This window comes from Lycorma delicatula, chromosome 8 (assembly GCF_047948215.1).
Source record: "Lycorma delicatula isolate Av1 chromosome 8, ASM4794821v1, whole genome shotgun sequence".
In the NCBI taxonomy this organism is placed as follows: Eukaryota; Metazoa; Arthropoda; class Insecta; order Hemiptera; family Fulgoridae; genus Lycorma; species Lycorma delicatula.
The window spans coordinates 92067771-92083462 of record NC_134462.1 but is presented as its reverse complement, the minus strand read 5'-3'; the positions used below and the strand labels follow the sequence as shown (position 1 = coordinate 92083462).

At 28.1% G+C, this 15692-nt stretch overlaps 1 protein-coding gene across 3 annotated transcripts in view; it reads left to right on the top strand.

Moving 5' to 3' along the window:
- Positions 1-15692, top strand: part of zormin — a 513722-nt gene that overhangs the window by 354476 nt on the left and 143554 nt on the right. For all 3 annotated transcript variants that reach the window (XM_075372750.1, XM_075372751.1, XM_075372752.1), the window contains 4 exons: positions 2425-2595; positions 4919-5047; positions 8121-8243; positions 12086-12436. In XM_075372750.1, coding sequence (XP_075228865.1) covers positions 2425-2595; positions 4919-5047; positions 8121-8243; positions 12086-12436 — 774 coding nt within the window. The remainder of the gene's footprint in view (positions 1-2424; positions 2596-4918; positions 5048-8120; positions 8244-12085; positions 12437-15692) is intronic.

Sequence of the window (15692 nt, the reverse complement as noted above, 5' to 3'; positions counted from 1 at the left end):
TTGCTGCCATTTGATACACTGGTGTGCTGATGTATTGGATAATGATTAAAAAACCATCTGTCATTTTGAAAATTCTTCCATCAGACGGTTTGATTTTTTTTTTATAAATGGCATTCAAGTGCAGTTTTGCAGTTTTAATAGCCATTGACATTATTTTATGGAATATCTTTATAGAAATAAAAAAAATGATAGTTTTCAGCACACAGTTGTACCTCTCTGACATATTATTAATCCTGCAGTTCACCTTTGTACCGCTGCTAGTTAGTGGCCCACGAGTGTAGCATACCGCCTGATATTATCATTGCTTGGCCCACCTGCGTACTACTCTGTGTATAGTTCTCACAGTACTTTGTTTCACCAATGATCCTCACTGGTTAACAGGAAAGGGATAAAATGACAATAAAATCTGATATGGAGCTATTGGTTGATGAATCCATTATCCTTTGGAGGGGGTGGCATATTTTCTGTCAATGTATTCCTCTCAGGTCACATAAATACGGAATAAAGTGCTATAAATTATGTTTGTCATCAGATTATACATACAGTATTATTACTTATTGTGGTAAATCGGCAGATTCAAGTAAAGATATCAGATACGCACACAAAATCTTAATTTAATTGGAGGTTTGATGGATGAAGGAAGATTCCTGTATGGAGATAATCTCTATAATGGTTTACCACTTGTTAAAGAATTATTAGAAAGAAAACTTTATTGCGAAACTCTTCGTGTAAATAGAAAAGGTCTCCCTAAAAATTTTATTAAAAAACCCAGAAAAAAGAAGAAGTTGACGGCGTCAACAAATATGGAATAAAAGTAATAAAGAGGATGAATAAAAGATAAACACTTATGTTAAGATAAACATTTACAGAACATAAAGGGAAAATTATTGAACTAAACAAAAAAAATAAACTGGGTAACATGGAAAACGTGACTATATTCTGAGTTATAATAAAGCAAAAAAAAAGGTATTGATCTTTCTGATCAATTATCAGCATATAATTGTAGCCTCAGAATAATCATTAAGTGGTATAGTTAAGTAGCTTTTGAGCTTTTGTTTGGCACTACAGTTGTAAATGCCTGGACTTTATATGAGAATTTTTTTGGTGAGTAATGCTTACCACTTCTGCAGTTTAGAACGATTATAATTCGCAAATTATTACCTGGTTCTGAAGAAATAAATAAATAATAAATAATCTTGTACGCCAGAAACAGAAAAAGAAGAAGACAAAATTATCCAGGCAAATATGAGCAGTCCGAAAAAGGTGCAAAGTTTGCTATAAAAATATATATGAAAAAGAAAGGTAAAAAGTATGCAGATTCAAAAGTAAAAAGAGGAGCAACCTATTGTGTTCAATATCCTAATCAGTCACATATGTGTTTGTCATGCTTCAGTTAGGTTCACAAAAATATTGAAGCCTAGTTTGAAAACATTTTACTGTGTTTTGTGATTTTTTAAATACTTAAGTCACAGTATAAATCAAAGTGTTTAATGTATTTGAAAATTTTTGTGTTTACAACTTTTTTAATATTTACTAGTTTTGCTTTAATTTTACACTCTTTTATTATTTAAAAAATCTGCAATATTTTTTTAATATCTGAAACGGACTATGAGTAATTATTTACTATCATATTTTTATTATTTTTGCATTTTATAGTTAGATTAGAAGTAAATAAAAGTAGTTTGAGGTATTTGCTTTGTTGTTATTGTATTTTGTAATAAAAAAAAGTGCCTTCTGAATAATACAAAAGTCCAAACAAGTGCCAGTATGGTTTACAGATGTACAGTTACTTCCACTAGTCGAATATACTCAGCATATATCATTTTAAACTGATCACAGCTAAGGCAGATCATATTGACTAGCTTTGAAATTCAGCACACCAGTGTACCACAACATCCTACAACAGTCACAGGTATCAGTATAGGTGTACCGAATAGGAAACCTGATACTTTGGTACACTTGGGTATTGCAATGGCAGCAACATATTAACTTATTAGGTGTTGAAGGGAGATTTTCCCAATTCTGTTATAGATGAAAACTGGAAATTATATCAAAATTAATTTTACTTTTTTCTTGTTTGTTCTATTTTTCTGCAAGATTCTCATCATAATATGTTTTAATATCTACTAGTTTTTGTTGTTTTACTTAATTTTTTATTATTGTTACAAGCTGATCTACATTATAAATGCTGCCTGATTAAGTTATTATCAAATAAAAACTGATCAAATACAACTACAAAAAGTCAGTTAATAATTTTTCATTCACTTGAATTAAAAATACATTGAATCACCCTTTTTTTAAAAATATGTATAAAAAAGAAAGTTATATTTATATAATGTAATTATAATTAATGTGATATTGAAATATTCTTAGGAGGAATTCATGAAACAGTATACAAATTTTTCTATGTATAAATATTTGCAGGCTTTAACCAAATTAGATCAGTTAGATGTACAGTTAAGTACAACAGAATTACCGCGAGCATCTCCTCAATTAGTTTCATTACATAGTTCAATATCACGAAATATTGAAGAAGCTACAGATGGTGCTTTACAAGAAGGTTATGCTTTACTTGAAGAAGTTCCTGGAGCTGAGGTTTGTGAAATTGAATTAATTAATAATGAATTGTATTTTATTAATATAAATATTTCTAGTAGTAGAAACCCTCTAGGTGGTTTATTGGTCGGTCGAACTGAGAATGTACAAGACTACACTTCATTTACACTCATACATATCATCCTCATTCATCCTATGAAGTATTATCTGAACGGTAGTTACCGGAGGCTAAACAGGAAAAAGAAAGAAGGTGGTTTATTGGTAAAACTCATCATCGTAAATCACCTGATTTCAAAGGTGAGAGTTCTCAGTTCAATTCCTAATAAAGGTAGTTTGCTTTTGTTCGGATTTGAATACTAAATTGTGGATACTGGTGTTCTTTGGTGGTTATGTCTCAATAAACAACACGACTCAGGTATGGTCTGCCTGAATTTGTAGAAGACAAATTTTCACTCACACGTCATAAACAAGGAATGCGGCTGCTTATGGCCCCTGAATCCAAAAAGCTGCATGGGATATCTACAGACTTCTGGAATATTCATAAAAAATATTTCGAAATAGTAGTAGAAAAATAATTAATTACTTCTATAAAACTTTATTTTTATACTTACTTATTTTATACTTTATTTTTAAGTTTGCTAACAACGTTTCTGTTTATTACAAAATGTGAGTTATATATTTAATGTAATTTCTGGCTTTTGAATTTGAATAAATAAATTATGTGATAAAATTTTATGAATATAGTTAATTACTGCTAATATTTTAATCTCTTGAGTTTGATAGATAAGTATACCATATCCCTCCAATGAGATGTGCAAACTATGGCACTAAACATGTTCTCATCTTTTAATATTGGCACTTCTCAGAAAATCTTAGATGATTTTTTTTTAACCATTCATAACAAAAAGCAGCTAGTATGTTAATACCGTAGAATTCTAAGTTTTAATTAATATATTTCAGTATATTGCGTGATATGTAAATTTTAGCTTATATGCATTGACTCGTCAATAAATGTTTTTTGCAACAAAATTTGTGATATTTCTTGATATATGTAATAGAAATGCTGGTTCTGTGATTCTTAATTATTTTGTGAATGTTACATAGTCTGTAATTTAGTGAAATGAAAAATAGTCCCTCTGTTTCTATTAAGACATAAAAATCATAAAGTAACATAAACTACATAATTTAATTTTTGGTATAGATATTGGTTATATGAATCTTTCCCATAAAAAGTAAGGTGCGTAGGTTTGTTTATTTTTTGTATGTGCTCACATTTTTATTATAGCTGCTATTGGTGCAAAGCAGACCAATGGTAGTGTGCCGAGTAGCTGTGCACAGTGTACGAACAATTCATTCGTTCAAACGATTTATACTTCTTGATACGAACAATTTATCTAAAATTATATTTGTGTTTTGGGGATAAAAAAGGAAAACATTGGGTTGGAGCTGTGTTAAAAAAATCACAACTCAAGAAACAACTAAAAATGATCAGGATTTTGAATCTTTTCTTAGTAAAATTTTTGTTATCAGTATGCTAAATTCATAAATTTTATTTAGTTACAGTTGGCAAAACATTTAACAAAATCATGTGTAATGAAATATAAATCTCATAACATTTTAATGGCTGGCCGTAGGCCCACTATTTTCCTAGTGTGGATTAATTAATTTTATATTTTCTTAAATATAAATAATACATACATTTTCTTTGAATAATTATTTTTATTTTTTTTAAATAATATATTAATGGGGAAAATGTATTGCTAAAGATAACTGTTAAATATAAAAAAATGTCATTCTGAACTGGTTAATGAGCTATATAAAAAACATGTTGTATTGGTTAATTAAATTTTTATTCTTTGTCATCAACTATGTTTAATTTGTCAGAATGTTTTCTAATATAAAAAATAAATATCATATACTTTATTCTTGGTTTTTTTCTTTTTTTTTTCGAGTTAATAAAATATTAAAAATAGTTAAACTTAGGTTGTTTTAGGTCTATTTCAATATTAATTTGTCATATATTTTATGACAAATTGTAGATAGTTATTTTTAGATGTAATAATGTATAGCAGTTACTATATTATTACATTTGTAATTCAAAATCTTTTTCGATAATCTTAATGTGAACAGGTCTTCATTACTCGTACACATAAAATTAATATAAAAGAATGAATGTACATTAACTGCAGATAGACATATTATTATAAACAAATAAAACTAAATCTAGTATAAAGGGTCAAGTGAACGTTACATACTATTTATGTAATTATATTTATTTTTAAAGTATTTTATTCTTCATTGTTGTAAGTTGTTAAATATTTATTATTAGTATTTATTAATTTCAAAGTTTTATTTTTTTCAGAGCATTAAAAGAAAAGTAGAAGAAATAGAAAATCATAAATTACAGTTAAATGTAAAATGTGTGACAAACAGTGAAGAAAGTATTCGAGCATCAAAAGCATTAAATAATTTCTTAGAAAAACAAAACCATGTAAGTTATTGTATTCCATTAGTAGATCACAATTTGTTTCATTTTATTTCATAAAATATGAGTTTATACTGTGATATAAATATTGAGATTGCTTTTCAAAATTTTATTTTTAATTCAGATCAAATACAGTTTATTTTAATAGTCTTTCTATTTTAGTTTAAAGTTAACATTATTTAGTTTCAAACCTATTTTAAGTCATAGTGTAGTATACCCTTTTATCCAAAATTATATAGAAACAAATTTTTAAATATCAAAATTTCAGATAAACCATGGGTAGATCTGAATGGTAAAAGGGGAATTAAAAAAAATTTATAATTATAAGAGAAGATTGTTTATTTAATAGTAATTATAAAATATGATTCATACTTTTAGGCTGAAGGTAATTTAAAATAATTTATCTGATCTTCTTGTCTAAAAATATTTGGGCCAAAATATTTTTATATACCCCAATTTCAACGTTCCCAATCCCAATTACAGTTTCATTCTACTACTCATTCTATTGATATGTATAAATGATTTTTGTTCAAACATTCATTTCTTGTTGAAAAACTGCTCATTTAATTAATTGATAGGCAAATGTTACCAACTCAATTTATTGTGAATATCTAATTATGATATTATTATTGTTATTTCTTATTATGATATTTTTTTATGTAAAGAACATTATTTTGCTTTAAAACTGGGTTTAGTTTTAAAATAAAGTGGATGATGTAACCAGAGACTTTAACTGGAGATAGCACTCAGCTGTATCTTTTTTAATATCTTTTAGTATCTTTTTTGCTTTTCATCTGGAAAGTTCTATATTTGTAGCGGTGTGTAGTAAAATTTAACATATTTTTCATATGCTATAAATTCATCTATCATTAAATAATTGTTATTGATCTTCAACCTGATGAAGAAATAAACTTGTATACAAGAAAAAACTACTAAATATTGTCTTTTAACTTTGCCAGTATTTTTGTTTTGTGTGTTTTATTTTTCGTTAATATGTATAATAAATCAATTTCAAAATTTTTAAATGTACCATCTAACAAAATGATAAAACAGAACTCACATAATGAAATAGTTTTGATTTTCAATTACTATTTATTTATCTTCCATCTTGTAGACATTACTGCATATGACTAGTGTCCAATGAGATAGCTGTATTGTATACTAGCCGTCTTTTACTTTCCTGTCTAGGTAGTACTATATTAGAGCTGTAGCTCTAGAAGGGAAAGTATTGTAATCAGTCCGATTTGTGCATATGCAGTTTCACTGGATCTTGATGTTTTGACACCTAAGAAACCTAAAAACTAGATGGAAATTTTCCGGATGTTCATATGTACGTGTTTATGTTTGGTGTTGCCCTCACCTTATATCACTAGAACTAGTGGACTGATTTCAGTATTTCAAGATTTCGCCTAATTGAGATCATATTTTTCTTAGGTACATTTGTTAACAATTAAAAAATAACAATATTTGTAAAAGAAAATTTTTTGGCCCAAAAAATTTGTATATATCCCAATAAACTATAAATATATATATTATATGTGTATTTTATGTTTTATTTTATATATATTTTTTTTGTGTAAGGTGTGCATCAGAAAACACCCACAGTTATAGGATTTTCCCGGAACTCTATAAGCCGTGCATCAGAAACAACCCACAGTTGTAGGACTTTCCCGGAACTCGGCTTTAGCCGTATGATGGAAAAGTCCTACAATTATGTTGTTAGCTTTTTTTTATAAATGGATGCAATTAGTATATTTTGTTGAGTAGGTATGTTTACGAACAATATTATTATTATATAATCTTTGTGATTCTTAGATATATTCAGTATTATCAAAAATAAATAAAAAAAATTAATCTTGTCTGAGGTTTTATTCAGTAAGGATTATTGGTCAATTATTCTTTTGTTATAAAATTGCTCAAAAATAGTAAAATAAGATTAACTAATTAATTACAGTGATCCATTAATAAGATAATTATATATTATAATTGGATCATTACAATTAATAATAATTATAATGATCCAAAGGTAAAATGTGGCTGGTGAATACCTTTATCTTTTGTGATATATTACAATGCAAACATGAATTATTGAACAGCATTTCATCCCAACAGTAAAATAAAATGTGTGAAGCCTATTAATCATAAATGATGTAATGCGTTATGTTTGGAATAAATGAAGTACATTAAGTACTTCATTTGTCCTTTCTTATGTGTATGATTTGACAATTTTCCACTGCACTTTTGTCAAACAGTTTATAAAGGCGTAAGATTGAATTATTCCTTTTATTTTCAACAATAATTTATCATGCTATTGTATACAGAAGTATCAGTTCAGTCCACAGCTCTTATAAACCACCTGATAATATTCTTCAAATAATATAGAAAAATCTCGTGAATAATAAGGCTCTAAGTGTAGAAAGGACATTAGTAGTGTATCAGTTAATCATCAATGAATGTAGGTCTTATTGATATCAACATAGTTGTTATTTTTACAATAATATCTTCTTGGTACAAGTTTAAACTGATATCTGATTTATTATTTGATTAAGCCTCACACTGATAATTAACCGTTTAATTTATTATATTACTTTAAAGTGTTGACAGTGTTGACTGAAGAAAAGTAAAATCGGATGCATTGAAATAACATTTTTTTTTAAATATTGAAATTAGATGTTTTACATAAATTATAATTTATGAAAAACTTGAAAATATATGGAAAAACAGAATCTTAAAGAAAATTCATTGCAAAGAAAGAGAGGTTTATTATTAACTCTTATATTAGAGTTAGTTAAACAAAGGATTATTTATACTAAACTGCTACACTGCTAGATAAGTGTATATAAATGAACTGAATTATACACTGAAGTTTTTTAGAGATTTTGGTGTTGTAAATCTTTAAAAATTTAGGCCTTACATTTCCTAAAAACGTATGACTTGCTTCAGAATAAAATCAAGTGAAACAATAAGTGTAGAAAGTGAACACTTTTTCATTTTCATGATTTTATCTAATTCTTTTCATTAATGATAATTGCACAATAATTTATCATTATTATTATTATTTTTTATTTTTATTTTTTAGTTGTATTCATGGTTAGTATCAACTGCAGAAGCATTTATTCAGGGCCATCAAGATATGGGTAGTGTTCTTGCTATGGCTAAAGATTTTCTACAACTGCATTACAAATTACTTAATGAACTTCAGGTAAATAAACTGTTTAAGTGTAATATTTTCTAGCCTAAAGTGCTATTTTGATGATATTTTTTTCTTCATAGACTATGTGTATGAATATATGAATATGGGTGTCAGAAATGTCATCCAGATATAAGAAACATTTCAGAATGTGTTTGCTTTGAGGAGTAGTTCTACTTTGTAGGTAGATTTGAAAGAATGCTATCCTCTCTACTTTTGTATTGAGGGGGCCTATATTTCATTTATATGTGGTGAAATAGACAGATATACCTATTTATATGTGATACATAGTAGATTAAAAATAACAGTATATCTTGTTATCCAATACATAAATATGCATATTTTCTATTATTTTTATTAAAAATTGAAAGTGACCAGTTGACTGTGACATAACTGACTTTATAACTGAAGTTGAAATCATCCATATTTTTTTTTATATATACCATGTTTTATATTTTATAGAAATTTGCCATGAATTTTAAACGTTTAAATAGGCTCATTTAATCTAATATATTTTGTGATAACTTAAGAAAAAATTTTAATAAAAATCTACTTGAAAACATCTTTTGAACACAAGTAATTCTATATTTTCTAAATAAATATTATCATGAAAAAATTAAAAAAATTAATATTTTATATAGTTTCTTCCTAATTACACTTATATAAGTGTGATGATACGTAACTAAGATAGCTCATAGAAGTGATGTAAGTAATAAAATTTAATAGCTCATAAATAAAATTAATAACTTACTGGGTCCATGGTGGCTGAGTTTTTTGATGATGATCTGCAAAAGCTGATTACATGAAACTACTCCTTGAATGTGAATTGTGTATTTTTGGAAACGTAAGGATGATTTGTAGATTAAAAATATTTTAAAATCTATATCTTTTCCTTTCTTTTTATTTTTTTATTTTGAACGTGCTTATTGAAAAATCCTTAAAATACCCTTTAAAGAAACATTTTTGAGAAAATCTATTTTACGTCTTAAGGCGAATAGGTTTTTCAAGAAACAACTTATCTCTCTATTTTACATAATTAGTTAGAAACTATATTTTAACAAAGTTAATTGGTAGAAACTGAGGCTGCATAATCCACAAAGTGATAAGTAGTACAGTAAAACTTCCCAATATCAGTCAGATATGGCTGGGGAATAACAATCTGTCTATTATTTTTATCTGTATGTTATGTTTGAGGCGTCCACTATTCAGAAAAATTTGAATTCAGTATTACGTTCAGTTATTGTACAGAAAAAACACTTTGAATAGAACAATATTGTGTATTTATTTCATGTATATTAAAATTTTAAATAGAAATTAGTTGTTAATTAATACGACTGTAAAATTCAAGTTTTCTTGTTATTGTTTTTAAAAAATAAAACACAGTCCTCTGTGTTCATATTTGAATAAAAAAAAATAATAGTACTGTATTACGGTAATCGACCAATAAAATAGGAGAATAAAATTACTGTACTGTACTAAAATGGAATAAAAACAATGTAAGCTACAAAAATATTAATCAAAGAAGCAATAAAATACAACAATATTAGTCAAAACACATGTATAAAATAATGTAAAAATCAAAATAAAAAACCGAATATGGATATGAGTAATTTATTTATATGTATGAGAAAATGATTTGAAATAGCTATGTAGTTTAGTTTGAGCTAAGTCCTTTTTTGTCTGTTTAACCTCTGGGACCACTGTTAGGTATTGCTTTAGAGGATGAGATGAATGATTTGTAGCATGTGAGAATGCCATGCCTGACCAGGATTTAAACCCAGGATGAAAGGCCGAACTCCAGATGAAAGGCCGAGACGCTACCACTTGTGCCACAGAGGCCGGCCTTGAACTAAGTCCTGGTACATATTTTTTTCAAAGCTGCTGCACTTCTGATAATAAAATAATGCCTTCTTGTAATCCTTTTTGTAAGAAATATTACTTTAATTTTCTTACCTCTTCTCTTGCTTCCTTACTCGTGATGGTAAATCCGGGTTTAATGACATTATCGTTGTCATCATAGTCATTATCATACATTTTGGAAGTAGTCAAGGCTGAGGCAGCAACAAGACCACAGATGTTAGTCGATATTTTATCTGTGTTGAGCGCTCATCAATGTTCGGGTACTCTTTGTAGTTTCGAAATGGTTCAGTAAGTTCTTGTAATTTACTCTTTTCCACAGAATTTTCATTTGATTCAGTAAAATTTTGAGTGTAGAATTGAAATTAGTTTTTGTAGGTTTAATACTGCTTTTTACAAAACAATTTCTTACTGTCGTAGTAGTAACTAGCTTTATAGTCATACGAATCTATAAAACTGTATCCAACATACTAATGCTTTTAGAAAGCTCATCAGCATTCATAATTTTCATTGTTGACAATAAATACCATAACACCTTTTTTCTGTACCAAGTTTTAAAATTTTGAATGAGCCCCTGATCAAGCAGTTGACATACTGCTGCAGTATTTGGAGGAAGATATATCAATTTTACATTTTCTAAGCTAACATTAGGGTGGGATTTTGCATTGTCCAAGAATAGTATGACTTTCCTAGTTCTACAATCAAAACTTAATCAGTCCATCTGTATGTCCCTAGTCACCCACAATTTTTTATTTGAATACCATTCAATTTCTACTGAATCCATGTTATGCTGTTAAAACATTGTTACTTTGCAGGTTATTTGTGGTTTTACAAATTTACCTGAAATATTCACAGCCAACATAATAGTCTTTCTTTTGATACCTTCCCCCCTTTACATCTTTCCTCTTTCAAACACATTGTTTCACTGGGCAAACCCCAGAAAAAAGTTCAGCCTCATCACAATTAAAAATGCACTCTTTCACTATAATTCATGCAATTTTTCAGAACTGATTGAACAATTTTTATAGGTTAATTCAATGTCTGCATCTGTTATATAGAAGGTCCGTTATTGAAATGTATTTTATCCATTAATACCATTATAAAACTGCTGGGGAATTTAAAAGTGTTCATTATTAATAGGAGTCTGTAATTGGGAAGTATCCATTAAGGGAAGTTTCACTGTAATTAAATAGTTACTTAATTTATAAATTTAAATAATATAAAAGTATTTTTCTCTAGAAGGTTACAAATTATTTTACTATTGATAAACTTCACAGTTAACCAGCCTCCATGAAGCAAGTGATAACATCTTGGCCTTTCATCTGGAAGTCCCGGTTTTGAATCCTGGTCAGGCATAGCATTTACACATACTACAAAACTGCCGTTTCATTTCATCCTCTGAAGCAATAGTTAACACCGATTCCAGAGGCTAAAGAAAGATGAAAAAAGACTTCACAGTAGCTGTTTAACAGTTGATTTTCAAAGTCAAAGTTCTCAGGTTCAAATCCTAGTAAAGGTAGATTACTTTTATATGGATTTGAATGCTAGACAGTGAACACTAGTGTACTTTGATGGTCGGGGTTTAACCATGCACCTCAGGAATGGTTTGCCTGAATCTGTTTATCATACATATACTTATCTCATCGGGCAATGGGATTCAAAAGTGTGAACCCTAATTATTATGCTTTACAAGTTAATAGATTGCAATGTAAACGTTAGGAACAAAAAATAATAAACAAATTTATAGTCTTGGTAAGAAACACATAATTATGCAGGGATAATTATTGCGTGTAGATTTACTCAAATATGAACTGAAATTGAATTCTATAGTTATTTATATTTTTTCTTTACTTTTGGAATGTATGAACACAAAGTTTGATTAGGTCAGAATTTTTGTTAATGTGTTAAGTGGAGTTATGTTTATTACTTTTTTGTAGATTTTTATCTGTTGTTAATATTTATTAGTTTAATAAGTTTATTAATTTATTTTTGTTTAGACGAAAGGAACTGAAATCAATGCATTATTATCATCATTACCATCCACATTAGAATTATTAGATGATGACAGCAGATCTGATGTTAACCGTAAAGCTGAAGAATTACAAAAACATTGGTCAGGTTTGAAACGTATTTTGGAAAGACGGTCTGAACTTGCAAGGACGTATGTGAAATTCCATTCTTTAGCTGTTGATTTGGCAAATGAGATGGATGAGTTAGATGATGCTTTACATTCTACCAGTAAAAATGAAAATATTATGAAACAACTGGAACAGAAATGGGTCACTGCACAACAATTACATATGCAACTTATTAATAGTGGAAACAACTTTATACAAGACTCAAATGAGGTTAGTTTTTATATATATATATTTATTACTATTGTTTTTGATGTTATAATTTTTTTTCTTCATCTATTGCTTGCAGTTATAATACACTCTATTATTGTAGCATTTAATTATTATTATTAAAATTAACTATATACATTTTTAAGAACATTGTGATGCCCATTTATTATTTTTCATCTGCTGCTTGTACATTTATTAGTGCTTTTTGTAATCGATTAATAAATCAAAACAACATGCAGTCAGGTGTACTTCAACTAATTTTATATTTCAGTAAGAACAAGTTTACTAAAAAACTTTTCTGATAATTGTTAGCATTTGAACCTTAGTTTACTCCCTTCTGTTCCCAAAATAGCTTTACCTAAACTGTTCCATGTGTTCTTCACAGGTATATCAAGTTCTAAGCAATACAGTTTTCTTTTTATGCTTAGATTAGCTTTTTGGAGAGGATAAGTTCAATACACTTCTGCCCGATACGCTTTTTGAATTACCTAATACTTTTGTTTTTACTAGTTCAGTTCTATGTCCATTGCAATCTGCAGAAAGTGGCCTTTCAAATTAAAACTTACATCCAGAAGAAAGATATTCAAAATATTAAATTTCTTAATTTGTGAACCATTTCATATTAATAGAAAAGTGCTACCACTCTTACTGGATTGTTTGGGTTGTCTAATTCTTGGTTTTCTTGAAAAATACCAATCATTTGTAAATTATTCTTGAATAAATATGTCCAATTTGGTTATTTATTAAATTAGCTATGAGTTTATACATTCTATGAGTTTATATAAGTTTAGCGTTATATATAAGATTATATAAAATTAAGATTTAAAATTGTCTTAAATGGGTTCTTCAATGAAAAATTTAAGTTTAGTTAAGGATTCAGTTATCCATCATGGCTTTTTTCCTCTGTGATCAGTTGCTTAATTGATGTTTAATATTTATTGGTATTTAACTGAGTTTAACTGATGTCATCCTGCTCTGCAGATGATTCAGACCCAATAAATAATTGTCATAATATGCTTTTTGGGCAACCCTGTCATTATCTCTTGAGCTTACACAAAATATTTCCCAAAGTACCCAATCAGTACTAAATAAGTCCCTATAAATAAATAAGTACTGGGTTAAGTAGATTCTGGAATTCCTCATGTATACCGAAGACTCTCTCTGTTATATATTTTTAGTACTGCTGAAAATGTGATTCCATGCTGCTGTCTGAACATTATTATTGATTTGTGAAAAATCATTAATAAATAAATAGATAAATTTGTTATCTAGAAACAGATATGTTTTTTTTTAAATTAGTTAGTTTTGTTGAGGACTTTCTTGAGTACAGCTGTACAAAATTTGTGCTTTAATGTGTATTTAATTAAATTTTTTTCAAGTCAAAATTGTGTATGCTTTGTATTTATATAGTAATGTTTGTAGTATTACATTTATTCTTAGTATTTATTTATTATTTTTTTTATTAAATTTATTCATATAGTTTCCTTGTCAATTATGTGTCATGAATTAAAAAATTTCTAATATGTTCTACTCAGGAAGTAATTTTTTTTATAAACATTTGAAAAAAATGTTTTTTCTTTACTAAGTGTATGTGAAAAGTAAGGATGATTTAAGAGGAAACAGATTAGTTATTTAAAAAATACATTATTTTTCTGTAATCTACATTTTTTTTTAAAAACTTTTACTTTCCTTGAATTGTTGAGAACCAAGTACATCTTGCTTTAAAAGAAAACATATGGAAGTCTTAAAAGTCTTTACAGGAAGATATATGGAACTAGTTGTGAGAGTGAGTTTTATAAGGGAATTAAAAAAATTAATATCTAAATTGTGTGCACATATTGTGAATGAGAACAGTTCTTGGATGTCAGTAAACCAAATACCTAATTCTAAATGCCATCTCAGTTTTTAAAGGATTTTGCAATATACCTCCACTGTGATTTTTGTTCCCAGCTTCTTACAGTCCACCAAATGGATTAATCTTTTTCTTTTCTAGCAAAGAGTGGTCTTCATCATTTACATGTAGTTTCTGTACATTTTTGCTATTTAGTGAACACTTAAGTTGAAGATATTAGTTTCATTCAAAATTGATAAGAGAAGTTCATGATTTATCAGTCATGATGTAGCAAAAAAAACTGTTTTGCTCTCTTTGTGGTCGAAAAAAGTTCATGAGATGCCATTTTTTGTGCTTGTCAATATTTTTGGAATCACTTTGCACATTCAGCTTGTGATGGCTGAGTTACCTTGCAATGATTATACAAACTGTACTTTATAGAATTTATGGAAATTCTATGCCAGGAATGCTAATTGTAAACAAGATCATTCATCTGATCATAGGCGTTCACTGTTTTTCAGCAAAAACATTTATATGATCTTTAAACTTAAGATGCAGCTTACTTACCTTTACATTAGTCATTTCAAAAGAATCACAAATTTCACACCATTCACAGTAGTGTTAAACAGCATTAAGACCTTTTGTTGACTTTACAGTTGAATGATTTGTTTGTCCGATCCATCAATAATGCAGTCAGAAAATATACAGCAACTGGGTGCTGACAAAATAAAAAATTAACCATTTGATACTGTTATATGTGCACAGGGTTGTAACTGTCGCTGCTGACAATTAGCCTTTGCTTTCTGTTTAGTTTTGCAATATGATATGATAAAAAACACAAAAAACAAACAACCCTCTCCAAACACAAACCCCCCCCACACACACACATATCCATGCTTATGCACAGAAAATGGATGAATGCTTTAAATGGATGAATTTTTCTTTTGACAAAGGTTAGGCTCAATGAAATTCTCTACACTTAATCAGACTATATTTGTATACTTAATTTTTTTATTGGAAGAATGTTAAAACATATAAAAAGAAGGTCGTAAAATATCAAAATAAGTAATTTTTCTAAGGCGGCAACGATCACTGGGATTGATGTAGATCAATGAGCAAAAATTCGCTTTTCTATGAATTGTACATACATCAGTAAATAACATACATCTGGTTTGCCAAAACGACACCTGCCAGAAATTGAAAATATTTTCTCACTTCTGGTAAGTTTTTTTTACTCTTTATGCTTGTCATTGAGTAAAAGACATAATCATTATGCAATGTTAAGTTTAATTAATATGAACCAAAAAACCTTAGTATGCTCAACATACTGCAACCCCCATGGCTAAATAAAGACAATATGTCCATGTGTAGTTGTTAATCTACATCATTAAGTTTAAGGTCATATTGGAGTTTTAGATATAGCTTACA